The following is a 15,498-nucleotide window of genomic DNA, read 5'->3' on the forward strand; positions in this document are numbered from 1 at the left end:
GGTGGGTTGAGCTCCTCCAAGTGGCCAAGAGCACACGGGCTTTGGGACAGTCAGAGGGACCAGCACATGGGACCACGAGTGAGCTCCTTGCCTACCCACTCCCTTACACCCCAACTCCAGACAGTCTGGCTCTCTAGGGACTCAGCCCATATCTCCCTAAATGCCAGTGTAAGGATTTGGGCCTCTGTCGGCTCACCTGGTGCACCCCCACCCCCCAGGGAAGACCGGTCCTGGACAGCAGCTCAGGCTGTTGCAATTCTCCAGGTGATGCTCCCGGCCCTGGATCATCAGGGCTCCCTGATGAAACCCCCTTGGTCCTGGAAAGAATGAGGAGGTCAGGCAGGGGTTAAATGCAGGGAGGCCCCATTTAAAGGCTCTGGAGCAAATCTGGGCCGCTTTCCTGGCCCTACTGAACAGGCTTCTGCCTCGTGCATCCTGTCACTGAGGCAGAACAGGGACTCCCAAAGGGGCAGGGGCCCAGGTAAGGGCCAGGTTCTGTCCAGAGTCGCTTCTGGCTACATACAGTCTAGCACATTAAGTCTCACTGCTCGCCCTGGACCTTCCCCGTAGCAGAGCCTGGCTGTATAGCCTGGTGGACTTCGAGACTTAGAGGACCTCTGTGGCAAAAGCTTGGAGCCAGGAGGGCAGTGGACAAGGAAGAAATGCCAAAGTCATGCTCAAGTTTGAGGTTCTTTGCTTCTTTATTGTTGCTGTTGCTACACCAAAACCTTGCTCCTGTCTTGCTGCAGTGGTGACTTCCGAGCAGGTGGGAGCAAACCTGGTGAGAGAAAACAAGGCACAGGGTGGGAGTCCCAGACGTGCCCCCAATGTTAAGAGCCCCTGGGATCTTCTGAAGTACGGCCTGTGGGTGGGGACCCGCACTGGTATGTTTTGAAGCTCCCCGGGTGATTGCAGTGTGGTGACAAGTTGAGGAACCCGTCGTGGAAGGGGAAGAAGGGTCTGCATCCCTGTGCGGAGTATCTGGTGGCTTCTCTTGGTGGCCGGGCTGGGAGCCTGTCTCTCTGACTCTTACTACCTGAAGAAGCAGGCGCATCTCTGTGTTGATTTCTTTTTGTTCTTTTTTTTTTTTTTGACCTCCCCTTTTCCATGCAGGCTGCAGAAATGAGAGGTAGGAAAGCTCCCTGTGGTTCTTTCCAAGCCTGACCTTTCTGCAGGCGAAGTGAGTGCACATCTTCTCTCTCTGCCCCAGGTGCTATTTCCCCCTGGTCTACGCAGCCTGGTTCCCTGCAGCCTAGCCTGCCCGGGGATTGGAGACCAAGCACGGTTCAGGGACTGTTCCTCAAAGCCTGGGGGCTCCCTGACCCCTTGCCCCCTCCCCAGTGATCCAGATCCCTCCCCTGGCTCTAGTGCCAGGGCCCCCTCGTCCGTGCGACATCCTCACCGAGGTTATAGGGCTGCAGAGATCGGCGGGTGACTTGCCCGGGAGCCCTCCCTTTGCAGGAGCCTCATGAAAGGATCCTGTACGGCACAGCCACTGGGAGGTCACCGCTGGTCCTACCATCTTTCTCGCTCAGTATTGAATGGCTAGCCCAGAGGCTGGCTGTGTGCCTACTGTCACAGAGAGGCTTCCTCTCTGGGCTATTTTCAGCGGGAAGATATTATTAACTGCTGAGGCACAGTTCTCAATTTAGTGGCTAACACACCAAGAAAGCAACATTCACTTTGTCAGCAGCGGCTCTACGCAAACACGCCGGGCTGCTCCCAGCCCCTTCCACGTCTCCCTGTGGGGTGTCCTTGGGGATCTGGGGCAGGGAAGCTAAGATCCGAGGTGCTGTCTGCCACAGGGATCAAGCCTTTTTAATTAAGCCAGCCCTTTAAAGGTGTAGGACGTGGTCGTATTTCTCTTCTAAGGTGGGGAGATTTTGTGTTGGGAATGGGGACACTGGATGGAAAATGGAACTTTCTGTGGCGCTGAGGACGGTTATTTAAAACAGTGATAACTTTCACCTTGTAAGTGAACAGGAAATACTGGGGATAAGACAGGAAATTGCATCTTTCCTTCTATAAGAACTCCAGAAAAAAAAGTTGTTCATGAAAGGTAGTGGCTAAGACGAAGCCAGCCTGGGGTTTTTTTTTTTTGGTTTTCTTTTTTGGGGGGGTTTCCCCCCTTCCTTTCCACTCCCACGAGAACTTTTAGGCCATTTTCTTTAAGAAAGAGGCTGTTTGAGAACTTTATGTTATTTTTATTATTTAAAAAAATATTTTACCAGAAGGGTCACCTTCAGTTGAAATGTTAACTGCAGCCTTATTTCCTGGTTTCACTAAAGAATCTTTCATGATTTTTTCAGCTTCCTTCCCCAAATGGTGAGGCCAAGCAGCTCTTGGCTGGAAGTGAATTTTGGTTTGGCTGCTCGAGGTCCTCGACGCCGAGCCCCACCCAGGGTCATTAGCTCAGTTTTAGCTTGCAAAAGGAAAAAAAAAAAAAAACCTCTTTCTGGTAGGGGGTAGGTAAGAATTCACATTCACACAGGCAGCTTTCCGCCCAGCGTTGCCTTCCCCTAATGCTGCGCGGGGGAGTCGGGAGGGGGGGTTCTGAGTCCCCTCGTGGACGATGTCATTGTTCTGATGACATGGGCCTGTGCCCCAACCCATGCTGCTAAGGGGCCCTCTTTAGGACGGAGCTCAGAAAGAGATTTGTGTGTGCCGTGCTTGCTCCCACTCACTCCTGCCCCTCCCCTCCGGCTTTTTTCCCTTAGCGTGCATTGTTTTGTTTTCATAACACAACAAGAGCCCTGGGGTGTGTAAGAGCATTGTTGAACACTCGGTGAGGGTAACTTGTCCAAACAGAGCAGGACGCCAAGGCAGAATGCTGTGGGCAGGTGGTGTGCCCACAGAGGTTGCCTGGCCGGCGCCTGGCTTGGAAACCCCTTCGGATCTGCCGCAGCTGGCTGGGAAGTAGGCGAGGACAGGGGCTTCTCCCTTCCCGCCTCCACCTGCAGCTGGGACAGGGCCTGGGCCTTTGTGGCTGACCCCTGCCTGGAAGGCATGCCCGCTCCCTGCTAGGTTCCCTTGTACCTCCCTCTGGCAGGTGTAAAGCTGGGTGGGCCGCCTGCTTTGGGAGAAGCCAGGCTGTCTCTGGTTCACTTATTTGGTGATTATTTATTGAGCACCTACTATGTGCCAGGCTCTGCAGTTTGGGGGCCGCTGCTAGAAGGAAGAGCAGCGTGCATTTATTAAGCACCATGTTGGAGGTGCTTTTGGGGTCAGGGAGGTGGAGGGCTCTTGAACGGGATTTGGCTCTGTCTGGAGTACAGACAGAGGGCAGTTTCTACAGGACAGAAAGGAGCCAGGGCCCTTGGGCTCGGAGCTGGGGCTGTCAGTGTTCTAAGACTTGGTCGAGGTGCGGGGATGGGTCCCTGGGGTGATTGTCTGAGCACGGCGGGCTGGCAAGGGCTTTCCTGTCCTCGGCTTCTGCCTCTGCTTTGGTTGTGTGGTCGTTGACAGTTGAGATAAAACAAAACTTGTGGGTAAACAGAGGTCTGTCTCCTTGGCCCGCCCCCCCCCCCCCAAAAAATCCCAAGCAGGAANGAAAGGAGCCAGGGCCCTTGGGCTCGGAGCTGGGGCTGTCAGTGTTCTAAGACTTGGTCGAGGTGCGGGGATGGGTCCCTGGGGTGATTGTCTGAGCACGGCGGGCTGGCAAGGGCTTTCCTGTCCTCGGCTTCTGCCTCTGCTTTGGTTGTGTGGTCGTTGACAGTTGAGATAAAACAAAACTTGTGGGTAAACAGAGGTCTGTCTCCTTGGCCCGCCCCCCCCCCATAAGATAACAAGCAGTAACCTTAAGAAGTACAGTCACAATCCAGACCCTGGTAGGGTACCTGGGAGCGCCGTGTGCAGCAGAAGTGAGCAGACTTGCACTGGCTCAGCCCTGGATGGGGTAGGGAGGGGTCGGCACCAGACAGATGTCTGGAGAGATAGAATTTAATGTCTTGACAGCCACAGGGCAGATAGGCCTGGAGCTTGACTTTCCTTTTAGGACTCCTGGGGGCTTTTGGAGATGCAACTCTGCTCTTTAATTTTCAATCTGATGGTCAAGCCCATTTCTGAGATGCCAGCCCCATGTAGGAGGGCCCTGGCCCACCGCGATGGTTTTGTACAATGGTTTTGTACGAGGTGGTCGAATATGCAGTGACCAAAGTGCTTTCATTCCCACGCTCGTCCTGTCCCTGCCTGTTCCCCCCAGGCCGACCGACGCTCTGTTCGCGGAGGCCACTCTTTTCATTTATCTACTCGCTGTGCTGCGGAACCCCAGTGGCCAGAAAAAAAAAAAAAATCAGAGCTGGTTTGGCTTGGGATTTGATCAGGGCAGAAAGGAAAGAACTGATCTCGACCCCAGTTTCGTCTTGTCAAGTTGGGAGCTTCTGTCTGAAGACAGTTCACTGGTCGGGGGCTGGTCGTGGCCTTCGGGTTTGTTCATTTGAGAGTTGCATTTTTACTTTTAACTTGGGATGGAACAGATAGACCCGGGCTGTGCTCACTGTGGACTCACATTTCTGCATTTGCCACTCTGAGGTTCAGTAATTTGTCCCCATCACCCTCTCCCGGCTTCCACTCCTTCTGGGCCCCTAAGGATGCTGGGAGTGTCTCCTTCCAGTAGGCTGAGCGAACTTCTGAGGCCACCAAAGGGTCTTGAAGAGCTGCTCAGCCCAGAAAGTGCTCGGGGACCTTGCCCGCCCCAGGGCAGCCTCTTAGCCAGCACGGCCCCTCCCCCTCATTAATGAGTAACCCGGAGGGAGAAGAGCTAGTTGAGTTCTTCCTGTGAGGTGGGTGCGCTGGACAGCCCTTAAAAATAGGCCCCATCTCCAGCTTGGTGGGGGTCACAATTAAAACCCCGCTGAGAGGTTGTTTCCTGGGGGAGAGGCCTGGGGTGAAGAGCATGCAAAGATTCAGAAGTGACTNTCCTGGGAGGGGGGCTGGAGGATGACAGTGGGAGGTCGAGCCCCAACCAGGTGTCTGTCCCTCGAGGCTGGCCTGCTTTCGTGGTTGAAAGTGGGGATTTCAGCCTCAGCTGGCCGCAGGGCTGTGCCTGTCCTGGGCCTCCATTTGTGTCCTCATCGGCAAAATAAGAGCTTGGACCTGGTCTCTCCGAGTCCCCAGGCCAGAATCTTGCAAGACAGCCTGTGATCTGTGTGGTCTCTGGTTCTTGGATTTGAGGGTTTGTGGGAATGAGACCCCCTCCCTGTCGCCTTGGTGGTGGGTGGCTAATGGCCGCTTGCACGCTGAATAAAAAGATACAGTTCTTCACATTTCTTGGCTTGCTAACCTCCCAAGAAGGAGTGAAAGTTGAGGAATCTTTCCCCATAAAAATGCATATGCATAGCTGCATTTGCATACATTTCCAGGGGGCCTTTATCCTTGTGATGGGCGGAAGCCCACCGGTGAAACCCGTGAATCCCCTGTACTTACGGCAGGCAGGTTAATGCGCAGCACTGAAAGCATTAGAAGAGGTAGGACCTTCTTTTCTTTTTTCCTTTTTCCCTTCCTGTCAGGTCCTTCCCCTCCACTTCCCTCTTTTTGGGCAAGATATACCCAACATTTACCATCCTGATAAGTTGTTTTTAGTTTATTTTGAGAGAGACCGTGAACAGGGGAGGGGAAGAGTGAGAGAGAGAATCTTAAGCAGGCTGTCATTGCAGAGCCCTCAGTCAGGCTCCGAGCTCACGAAACTGAGAACGTGACCTGAGCTGAAATCAAGAGTCAGAGGACACTTAACAACCGACGGAGCCATCCGGGAGCTCCATCCGTGCTGACCATTTCTAAGTGCACAGCTCAGTGGTATTAAGTCCACTTAATGTGGTATTAAGTCCATGCCCATGCACCCATCATCCATCTCCAGAACCTTTTCACTTGCCCAAACTGAAACTCTGTCCCCACTAAACACTAACCCCACAGCCCGCCTCTCCCCGACCCCTAGCAACCACCATTCTACTTTCGGTCTGTGTGAACTTGACTCCTTTAGGTACCACGTATGAGTGGAATCAAACCATAGTTGACCTTTGGCATCTGGCTTATTTCACTCAGCATAGTGTCTTCAGGGTTCATCTGTGTTGTAACCTGTGTCAGAATTGCCTTTCTTTTTTAGTGTGTGTGTATCCACATCTCTGTTCACTCATTGGTGGACACACTTGGGTTGCTTCCACCTTTTGGCTGTTGTGAATAACGCTGCTATGAACATGGTTGTGTGAATAATCTCTTCAAGACTCTTCTGGATATATACCCAGAAGTGGAATTTCTGGGTCATGCGGTGACTCCATGTTTAGTTTTTGAGGCATCATCATAGGGCAGGGCCATCTTGACTTACGCATCTATGTGGATCGATGGTGTGGGGCCGGCAAGTCAGACTGCCTGTCACACTCCTGGATGTAGTTGAGTGGGTTTGTGGGTGAGCCCTGGTGCAGGGGGAGTGAGAGAAGAGCAGGGGGGGGAGGGGCTGTCTNGGAGGGGGTGGGACAGCCTGGCTCTCTTCAAAGTAATACAAGCCACATTGGAACCCAAAAGAATGTCCGGTCCGGAGTCCTCTGAAATGTGGGACACACAGCACAGAGCAGCCTGAGATGTATGGGGGCTTCAGGGGGCCTTGCCATGGCCCTCCAGGCTGGGGGAGGCTTCATCCCTCTTTCATGGGAGGGCCTGGGGCAGGCCCCAGGCTTAGGAGGCCCTGGTGCTTTGGGGGTGAAAGGGCCGGGATGGCTGAACAGTGAGTGTGTCAAAGCCAGAGAGATTAGATTACAGAGGCAGACAGAAGTAATGATTAACTTTTCCAGTCTGCACACTGTCTCCAGTCTGCCTACTGTTGTTTTTCCCTGTGAGCACAGTGCGGGCCTGGCCTGGCCCTGGTGTTGGGTTGTAAAGAAAGAGAAGGAATGACGGCTCTCGCGAGCTGGGGGTGGGGTGGAGTGGGGGGGGCCGGGAGCTGGCCGGAGAAGGGAGTCTTTTCCATCAGGTCCCGCGTTGGAATGTATTGGCCGGAATGCAGTAAATGTTCAAAATGCCATCCCATCCAACAGTTTTCATAATTGTTATGGAACAAGGGGAGCTGGGGGAGGGGAGGGATGAAAAGGACTTTTGTTTCTCCCTGTGTTTTTCCACGTCTTCGATGGTTTTCCTACCCTCTAGAAAAGCTGGACCTGTGTGGGGGGATGGGAGGGGCAGGGCAGGGCCTGCGACTGGGTCCTGGAACGCGGTAGCGCCTTTCGGGGCTCGGGAGGTCAGTGAGCCACGGGGCTTTATTAAAGTGGGGCCCACAGCAAAAGCAGCTCACTGCAGAGCCCCCAGACCTGCAGCCTGACCAGGCCAGAGCTCTTCTGTAACCTCTGGGGGTGTGTCCTTTAAAACAATTGACATACGCATCCGTTTTTATGAAGATTCTCCCTGAGCTTTAGCATATAACCCTCCTACTTAGACGGGGTCAACATAAAGAAGAAAATGAGGGACTTTTTGGTGGTTTAGGAGAAAGAAGATCCTTTAGTTGGATGCATGTACGCATTCCCACTTGGGAATCCACATGTGGAATCTGGGGGTGGGGGTTAGGGGGCATAGCTCTGGACTCTTGTCCAGGAGGGAGGCGGGTGGGTCAGCTTAGAGATTTGACTTGGACATCTTGGGTCTTCCTGGGAGTGGCCAGGGTCATACCCTGAGGACAGGACAGGCTGGTGAGTAGATAATGCCATGCAGGTCTGGNGCTTTTATAGGGGGGCAGTGGTGGGAATTTTGTGGTACGTGATGGAGGGGAAGGAAGAGTCTTGAAGTTCAGACTCAAGAGATGATGAGGCTGGGTGCATACTAACCGCCAGAGAGGCCCATTTACTGTAAATATTATGAATGGAGTTGGCCAGGCTGGGCGTCCCCACCCTTCCTCTGAGTCCTCTCGGAGCCGGGCAGAGCTGGTCTCCTCAGAAGCCAGGCAGCCGGGTACACGCTATAATTTGCATGGCTGAAGGCTGGAGCACAGGAAGCCGGGTCAGCCCGGCTGGCGAGACAGACGAGAGCTTTTGATTTGTGTGGCTTCCCTCCCCTGCCCGCCACCACCCTCAATTATATTCTCTGCTGGCCAAATACTTCCCTTAGGATGGACCCCCGGGCTGGGGGCTTTAGACTTGAACGTTTGAGGGGCCTTGGGAGACAGGGCCAGGGCCAGTTAGGGGAGGGGGTGTGTGTGTGTGTGTTGTAGCTTTAGTAACCGATTACTCATCGTAATTAGTCTGTAAGGCACAGCCACGAATCCGTCTTCTATCTAGACTAGCAGGTCTGCCTGTGAGCTCGAGAGAGCTCGCAGGGGGCGGGTGGTGATGGGCGAGAAACTTGGAGGGCACCAAGCCTGGGCAGCCCCTCCCCTGGGGGCCCACCTTTTGCTGAGGGCCATGAAAGATGGAGATAGAAGGAACACAAGTTTGCAACTCGAAGTTCTTGAAAGAAATTGGTTTACGGGTGGACACAGCAAAAGCGGCCTCAAATCTCCTTTTCCTTTTGATTTTGTTTTTATTGTTGCAAATTAAATGCAAAAATGTGCCCTGCTCCCTAAAGTGGTTTTCTTATTCTCCCAGAACAGAGTAAAATAAACGGAAGCAGCGTTAATACGGATGGGACATTTCTGTGATTCACAAGAGTGTAGCCAGAGACGGTCAGAGCCCGAAGGGGGCCTGCTGTGCCCCAGCCTCCTTCCTATTAGTTATGGATGGGTCAGACTGAGACTCCGCAGGGGCAAGCCTTTTGGCCAAGATCGAAGAGCAGCTTGCAGGCAAAGAAGCCGGTTCATTCCCCGCTTGGTATGTGGGAGCTGGACCCCACGCTCAGCCCTAAAGTAGGCATCACATTTCCAGAGTGTGTTTTGGAAGAACGCGTCTCTTTCCCCTCTAGCATTTGGAGAGCGCCAGTGGCTCACACCGGCCAGTGGTCTGGCCTCTGTTTGGCAAGTGACCGGTGTCTCATTTCCCCCCTTCTTCAACATAAGGGCAGTAATAGGATGCGACCTCCTAGGGTTGTCATGAGCCCCTTCCAACAGGACCTGTACATCATTAGGTGCAGGCATGGCCCAGAGCCGTTCTGTCCCCTGGGGAGGGGTGGGTAGCATTTTCTAAGCAGTTGGAGAACCCAAGACAAGAATTCTGAGACGAGACCAGCATGTGTAGCCGCAAGCTGGGTCCTGGCCGCTGGCCACTTTGTATCAGATTGTCACAACAGCCCTCTGAGGCTGCACTGGGAGCTCTGTTTTAGGGAAGAGCTTAAGTCACCGCCAAGGTGCCTGGGGAAGTAGGTCTCAGCAGAGTGTCTGCCTCCATAGCTGGGGGGTGGGGCTGTTGCACAACACTGGAGCTCCCTGGGGGGCGGCATTTGGGGGAGCTCAGCTGGTTGGGCACAGGGACCTGAGCAAGCACCCTGGCCTTTGAAGGAGACCCCATGGTACCCCCTGCCCACCCCCCAGTCCAGCCGCCTCAGTGAAGATAGCTTGTTGCACAGCTTGGAAGACAACCCAGGCTTTTCTCCGTCCTGCCTTCTGCCAGCCAGAATCCACTTCCTGGTCTCTTCGGTGGAGGAGCTTGGGGCAGTGGTGGTGGGTTAAGTCTGAGCATTCTCTGCGTAACCTGAAATGTTTCGCGTTTGTTTTGCTCCTTTTGGGTAACTTGCTCCAAACCCCAGGGCTGTCCCTGCTGCCCTAGGAATCTGACGGTGCCCTGGCAGCAGCTTTCTTGGGATCTGGATGAGGTTGTAAACACGGCAGCTCTCAGAGCTCACTCCGGCACCCACGCTGAGCCCGGATACCTCAGCCGGCCTCTGCTGTGGTCTTTGGTCATTTGCCTCTCAGACAAGAGGCCAGCAAGGTTCCTTGTGATTTGAGAGTGTTGGGGTTGCGGATAGATGGGACGGGGTGGCACTGCGTCCCCGTTTATCTCAGTCCTTGTCCCTGAAGTGGGCCGGCTGCTCTCCCGGCCGGGGTGGGGAACAGGGCTGGCGGGTGCTGTTAACCTTTGAGATGTCTGAGGTGGCGGGAGGGCAGGATGAGGCAACCCTTGGTGGCGCCTGAGTCCCGAGGAGGGAGGACCCTGGACCTGCAGCAGGCGAGGCGTGGCGGTGTTTGCGTTCCAGGATTGCCAGGTTTAACTTCTCTGTCTCCCTTTGTGCCCTTTGCTTACCCTCACCCACCTGCGTGAGCCAACTATCTCTGCCCCGTCTCCCCTGGCTTCTCCATATGGCTTCAGCCTTCTGGCTCTGCGGGACCACGGGGGAGGGGACGCACAGGCCTTTTCCCACTGTTAGATTTTGGCAGAGAGATGCTTAAAAAATTTTTTTAATGTTTGTTTTTTGAAAGACAGAGCATGATCAGGGGAGGAGCAAAGAGAGAGAGAGAGGACACAGAATCTGAAGCCGGCTTCAGGTTCTGAGCTGTCAGCACAGAGTCCGACGCTGGGCTCGAACCCATGAACCATGAGATCATGACCTGAGCTGAAGTTGGACGCTCAACCGACTGAGCCACCCAGGCGCCCCTAGAGAGATCTCCTTTAAAAAAAAAAAAAAAAACTTTTTAAAGTTTAAAGTGTTTTCATTTTTAATATTTTTAAGTTTGTTTTTAAAAAAGATTTTGCTTTTTATTATTTTTATGTGTTTTATTTATTTTGAAAGAAAGAACATGAGCAGGGGAGTGGCAGAGAGAGAGGGAGAGAGAAAATCCCAAGCAGGCTCTGAACTATCAGTGCAGAGCCCGGTGCGGGGCTTGAACTCACCAACCATGAGATTGTGACCTAAACTGAAATCAAGAGTCTGGATCCTTGGGGCACCTGGGTGGGGGCTCCGTTGGGTAAGGGGCCAACTTCAGCTCAGGTCATGATCTCAAAGTTCGTGGGTTTGAGCCCTGCGTCGGGCTCTGCGCTGACAGCTCAGAACCTGGAGCCTGCTTCAGATTCTGTGTCTCCCTCTGTCTCTGTCCCTTCCTCTGCTCATGCTCTCAAAAATAAACATTGAAAAAAAAATTTTTTTTTTTTTTTTTTTTTTTAATTTAAAATCTTGAGCTCTGGTCACCCTGTGTCATTGAGAACCTTGGGCGTGAGAGTCATTCATGGGCCTCCAGTCTTCTAGAAGGGTCAGGTCTGTTCATTCATGACCAGGGTAATTAAACAACTCTTTGTAAGAGGCAGGGAGCTCCTTGTTAAGTGGTCTTCCCTAATGCAAGTGCAAACACAAGCAAAATCCTTTCCCTTCTCAACACCCACCCCCCTTCCTTTTCAAGGGTAGATTTTATGCTTTAAGGGAAATGAGGAAGGGGAGGGGGGAAAAACAACCTTAAAGGAATTTTAGGCGGATTCAGCATTTTTCTGGGGTTGCTCCAAAAATTCCCTAAACTGTAATAAAAAGAAAAAATTGTGAGCAGGCATCTGAATAGTTGGATTTTTACAACACAGCTTTTCTTTTTGGATGCTTTAAAAATGCACAAATACAGTTTTAAAACCAGCCCCTGTGTAGTTTTCCGAGGAGGGAGAGAAGTTGCTGAAAATACCGGAAAAGGGTTGTAAAGCTGAGGGAAGTTAACAAGGGCCTGTGAGTCTTGCCCTTGGAGGTGAAGCATCAGCTGCTGCAAGGAGAAGCCCAAGTCAGGCTGGGGAGGGTCTTCCTCCATCCCGGCAGCCCCTCTGGGGGCGAAGCGAGTGCGCAGACCTTTGTGGGCAGACGCTTGCGGGCTGTGGGCCCAGTTCAGGGGACTGTGCTGCTCTGAAGAGGATGCTGAGTGTGGAAATGGGCCCAAATGGTGGGGATCTCGGGGCAGGGCTCTGAGTTGCAGGCATGGGCTGCTGCCTCGGGCCCTCCGAAGTGGGATGTGCTAAAGGGGCCTTCGAGGGCACGGTGGTTTTGCTGAAGAGCAGGTTTCTGGGCCCAGAGAAAGCCCAGGGGCAGTGAGGAGAGAGGGCATCAGGGCACTGGGAGGCTGGGGGTGATAGCCGGGACAGGCCGGAGGGTCAGGGCAGGGGAGGAGCCGGCCAGGGTCCTGGTGGGCCTTTGGGGGCTTTGTTCACACCCAGGGACACCCTTACCCCTCTGCTTATCTGGGCTGGGCCATTAACCTCAGCAGAAAAAGGCTTTGTCCAGGGATGTCTGGCAGCAAATTGCTGGGTGGACTGGCGGGCTGTGCAAATGAAAGNGTCCAGCCCAGTCCAGCCCAGCTTCCCCTGCCCCCAGAGGCCGCTGGGCAGACAGGGCCCCCCACCCTTTACTGGTGGGCCTGGCACTCGCAACTTGATCCTAGGCCCCCACCCCACCCTGCACCGCCTCCTCCCACCCCTCTTTTCCCTGCTAGCGGGTGCCAGGTTTCAGGGGGGCTGGGCTCCATGAAACAAAGTATCGGGAGGCTCCCAGAGGGTCTCCCGCACACCCCCCCGCCCCAGTCTTCTTTCCAGACCACGTTTGCCGTCCTGAGTTGGGATAATAAGGGAGAGAGAGAGAGAGCGAGCGCTTCTTACATTTTATTTTAAAACACCCTCCTCCCCAAAACAGGGCGTCCCGTGCCTCCCAGAAGAGAGCGTTCTCCTTCCCGGCAAACTTGCATGCCGTAGTATTCTTATTTACGTGGATCTTATGGGGCTTCGGTGTAGCCTTTAGAGCCGAACTCCCTCGACAAGAAAAGTTCAAAGATTGCCAGCACTCACGAGTTTATTAGCAGTTGATGGATACTTTGCAGAAACAAGTTAATGCTTGATGAGTCACCTCTGCTTGGAGCCCTCATCCTCTCTTGTTTTTCCATATGTTTCAGAGCGTACGCATGCAAACACACGCATGCTCACGCAAGACACTCACACGTGTGCTCACACTCACGGACACAGTCTCTCTCACACCCTTGTGCTTTATAGACACATGTGTTTTGGGGGCCAGGCCAGTTTTCTGGGGCTGGCTTTCGGAGGGGTGGGGGTTGAGGGAGAGGAAGGAGCCCTCGGTTTCCCCATTTCTGGGTAGGCATGTGGGAAGGCCACTTGGGGTGTCCGGAGGAGATGGCCACTCAGGGTGTGTGTTCGTGGCCGCCCCCGTGGGTCACAGTGCAGACTTATTCACACAACGCCTCCATGCAAGACTGGCTGCTGCTTAAAAAAAATTTTTTTTAATGGAGCCGACTGGGTCCCAGGTCCTAACATGCCTGTAAAGGCTGGAGGCAGTTCTGTGCTGCGCTGCCGGGGTTAGCTGTCGGGCCCGCGGGGGTGGCAGGACGTGGCTCCCGGAGGCCCCCTCCCCCCCCCGCTGCCATGCTGTATAGCCNGCTGCCTGCCTCTCCCCATTTTTGTTAACAAATACAAGACTTCCGGTCTCCGCCCTGCCCCACAAACCACAACGTTCCTGCAGCCCGGCCCCGGCTGGGGAGATTTATGGTTCCCAGTCTGAGGCCTGCCCTGCTGGCTCCAGTTTAAGGAGGAGTTGGAATGCCAGCCGCTAGGGCCCCCTTTCCCTCCCTGGAATCCCCCCCTTTAAAGACCTCCTAGCGCCTGTTCAGGAAAGTCACCTTATCAGGGTCCCCCTCAGTCTCCCGGCTGCCTGTGGGAAGAACCAGGTCTCAGAAAGCTGGGGTGAGGCCGCTGGGGAAGGGGGCAGGGGTAGTGGGGAGAAGGGGCTGCATGCTTCTGGGGAGGGAGGGGAGAGAGGGGGTACAGGCAGGGAAGGCCACTTCAAGGAAGGTCAACCCATTTCAGACACATAATCTCCTGTCTGGGCCAGAGGAAGCTTTGTCAAGGTAGTCTGGGTGAACACTGACCTGCGCGTTGTGATTTGGCATTTTGACTGAATTCGCCCTTTGTGTACAGCGCTGCTGCTGACAGACACACTGAGAGAGGATTTTCTGTTAGCAAGATGTTTTTGCCCCAGACCAACCTCACTTTCATTTTTATCAGATAGCGCTCCGTTATGACTGAGGCGCTGACCTGAGCACTGGATGACAAACACAGAGACTGCATAGGACATGACCCCGGAGTCTGGAGACCCGGGTTCTGAGTCTGGCGGTGTCATCGTGGGGCCCAAGCCAACAGTCTTTCTGGGTCCTGGTTTTTCTCCTGAGGATGACCAGGGGCTAGAACAGCCAGCCTCCCCGGATCCATCCAGTTTAAAGAAATGTAACTTTAGGCCATCTGGAAGACCATTTTTTTGCCCTAAAACAGGACCGGTGGAGTTACTAAGGGTACCCTAGATTCTGGGCTCCTCAGGGATGGGGCTTCCATTGGCCCCATGGGTAAACATGATGGCGCCCTGGGTGGGGGGAGTGGAGGAAGGAGGCACCCCAGCGAGCCCCGTGTATACAGGCGCGTTCTTCCATCACTGGGTCAAGATTTCTGAGCTGAGCCGGTGGCAGATCCAGCACTACCATCCCCTCTGTCTTCCGAGAGCTTGAGGTGGTGATGAACCGCCTGTGTGCGCCTTGACTCTTGAAGAGGAAGGTGCCAATCTCCACTGCCACCAACCGCGTCTGCCATTTTGTTTTGCAGATTCCCAACTTCTTCTGGAGCCTGGGGATCGGTCACACTGGTGCGTGGTGGCATACTGGGAGGAGAAGACGCGAGTGGGGAGGCTCTACTGTGTCCAGGAGCCCTCCCTGGACATCTTCTATGATCTACCTCAGGGGAATGGCTTTTGCCTCGGACAGCTCAACTCCGACAACAAGAGTCAGCTGGTGCAGAAAGTGCGGAGCAAGATCGGCTGTGGCATCCAGCTAACGCGGGAAGTGGACGGCGTGTGGGTGTACAACCGCAGCAGCTACCCCGTCTTCATCAAGTCGGCCACACTGGACAACCCGGACTCCAGGACGCTGTTGGTGCACAAAGTGTTCCCCGGTTTCTCCATCAAGGCTTTTGACTACGAGAAAGCGTACAGCCTGCAGCGGCCCAACGACCACGAATTCATGCAGCAGCCGTGGACTGGCTTCACGGTGCAGATCAGCTTTGTGAAGGGCTGGGGCCAGTGCTACACCCGCCAGTTCATCAGCAGCTGCCCGTGCTGGCTGGAGGTCATTTTCAACAGCCGGTAGCCGCGTGGGGAGAGGATGGAGCGCGAGCCGAGCGGGCCCAGTCCAAACTACTTTGCTGCTACTATTTCCCTCCCGACTGCTTGCTTTTCAGGCAGACTCTTTGGTCGGTGTGTGTCCCCGCCCCCGCCCCGTCCCCCCTTCTGGTCGTCGTTGTTTATGTTGTTTCGTTTTGTTTTTTTGAGAAATAGCTTATGAAAAGAATCGTTGGGGTTTTTTGCGGGGGGGAGGGTCTGGCAGGCAGAGCACACCCCAGTGTGAAAAGGGGAAGCGACAGCGAGTACCCAGCCAACACAGTGGAAGAACGGGGGTGGGCAGAGGCCCTAACTTTGGGGTCCTCGTTTCCCTTGTCAGGGCGCATGTGTGAGAGTGAGTGTGCGTCCGTGCATGTGTGCGTCTTGCGGTGTCCGCTGAGGGGCCTGCGCTCCCGAGCTCTGTCTCTCCTGCCCTTTGGACATGCTCAGTGGGGGCAGAGGCCGTACCTGGGCGGGCTGGCA

General features: G+C 54.3%; 1 protein-coding gene across 1 annotated transcript in view; it reads left to right on the forward strand.

The window, feature by feature from the left end:
* Positions 1-15,492, forward strand: part of SMAD7 (SMAD family member 7) — a 28,754-nt gene extending 13,262 nt beyond the window's left edge. Inside the window, 1 exon segment of the mRNA XM_077777684.1 lies at positions 14,466-15,492. Within this exon segment, the coding sequence (XP_077633810.1) occupies positions 14,466-15,004 (539 nt within the window). The 3' untranslated portion in view covers positions 15,005-15,492.
* The last annotated feature ends 6 nt before the right edge of the window (positions 15,493-15,498 follow it).

The sequence above is a fragment of the Crocuta crocuta genome, unplaced genomic scaffold (assembly GCF_008692635.1).
Source record: "Crocuta crocuta isolate KB4526 unplaced genomic scaffold, BGI_CrCroc_1.0 scaffold36, whole genome shotgun sequence".
NCBI classification, from domain to species: Eukaryota; Metazoa; Chordata; class Mammalia; order Carnivora; family Hyaenidae; genus Crocuta; species Crocuta crocuta.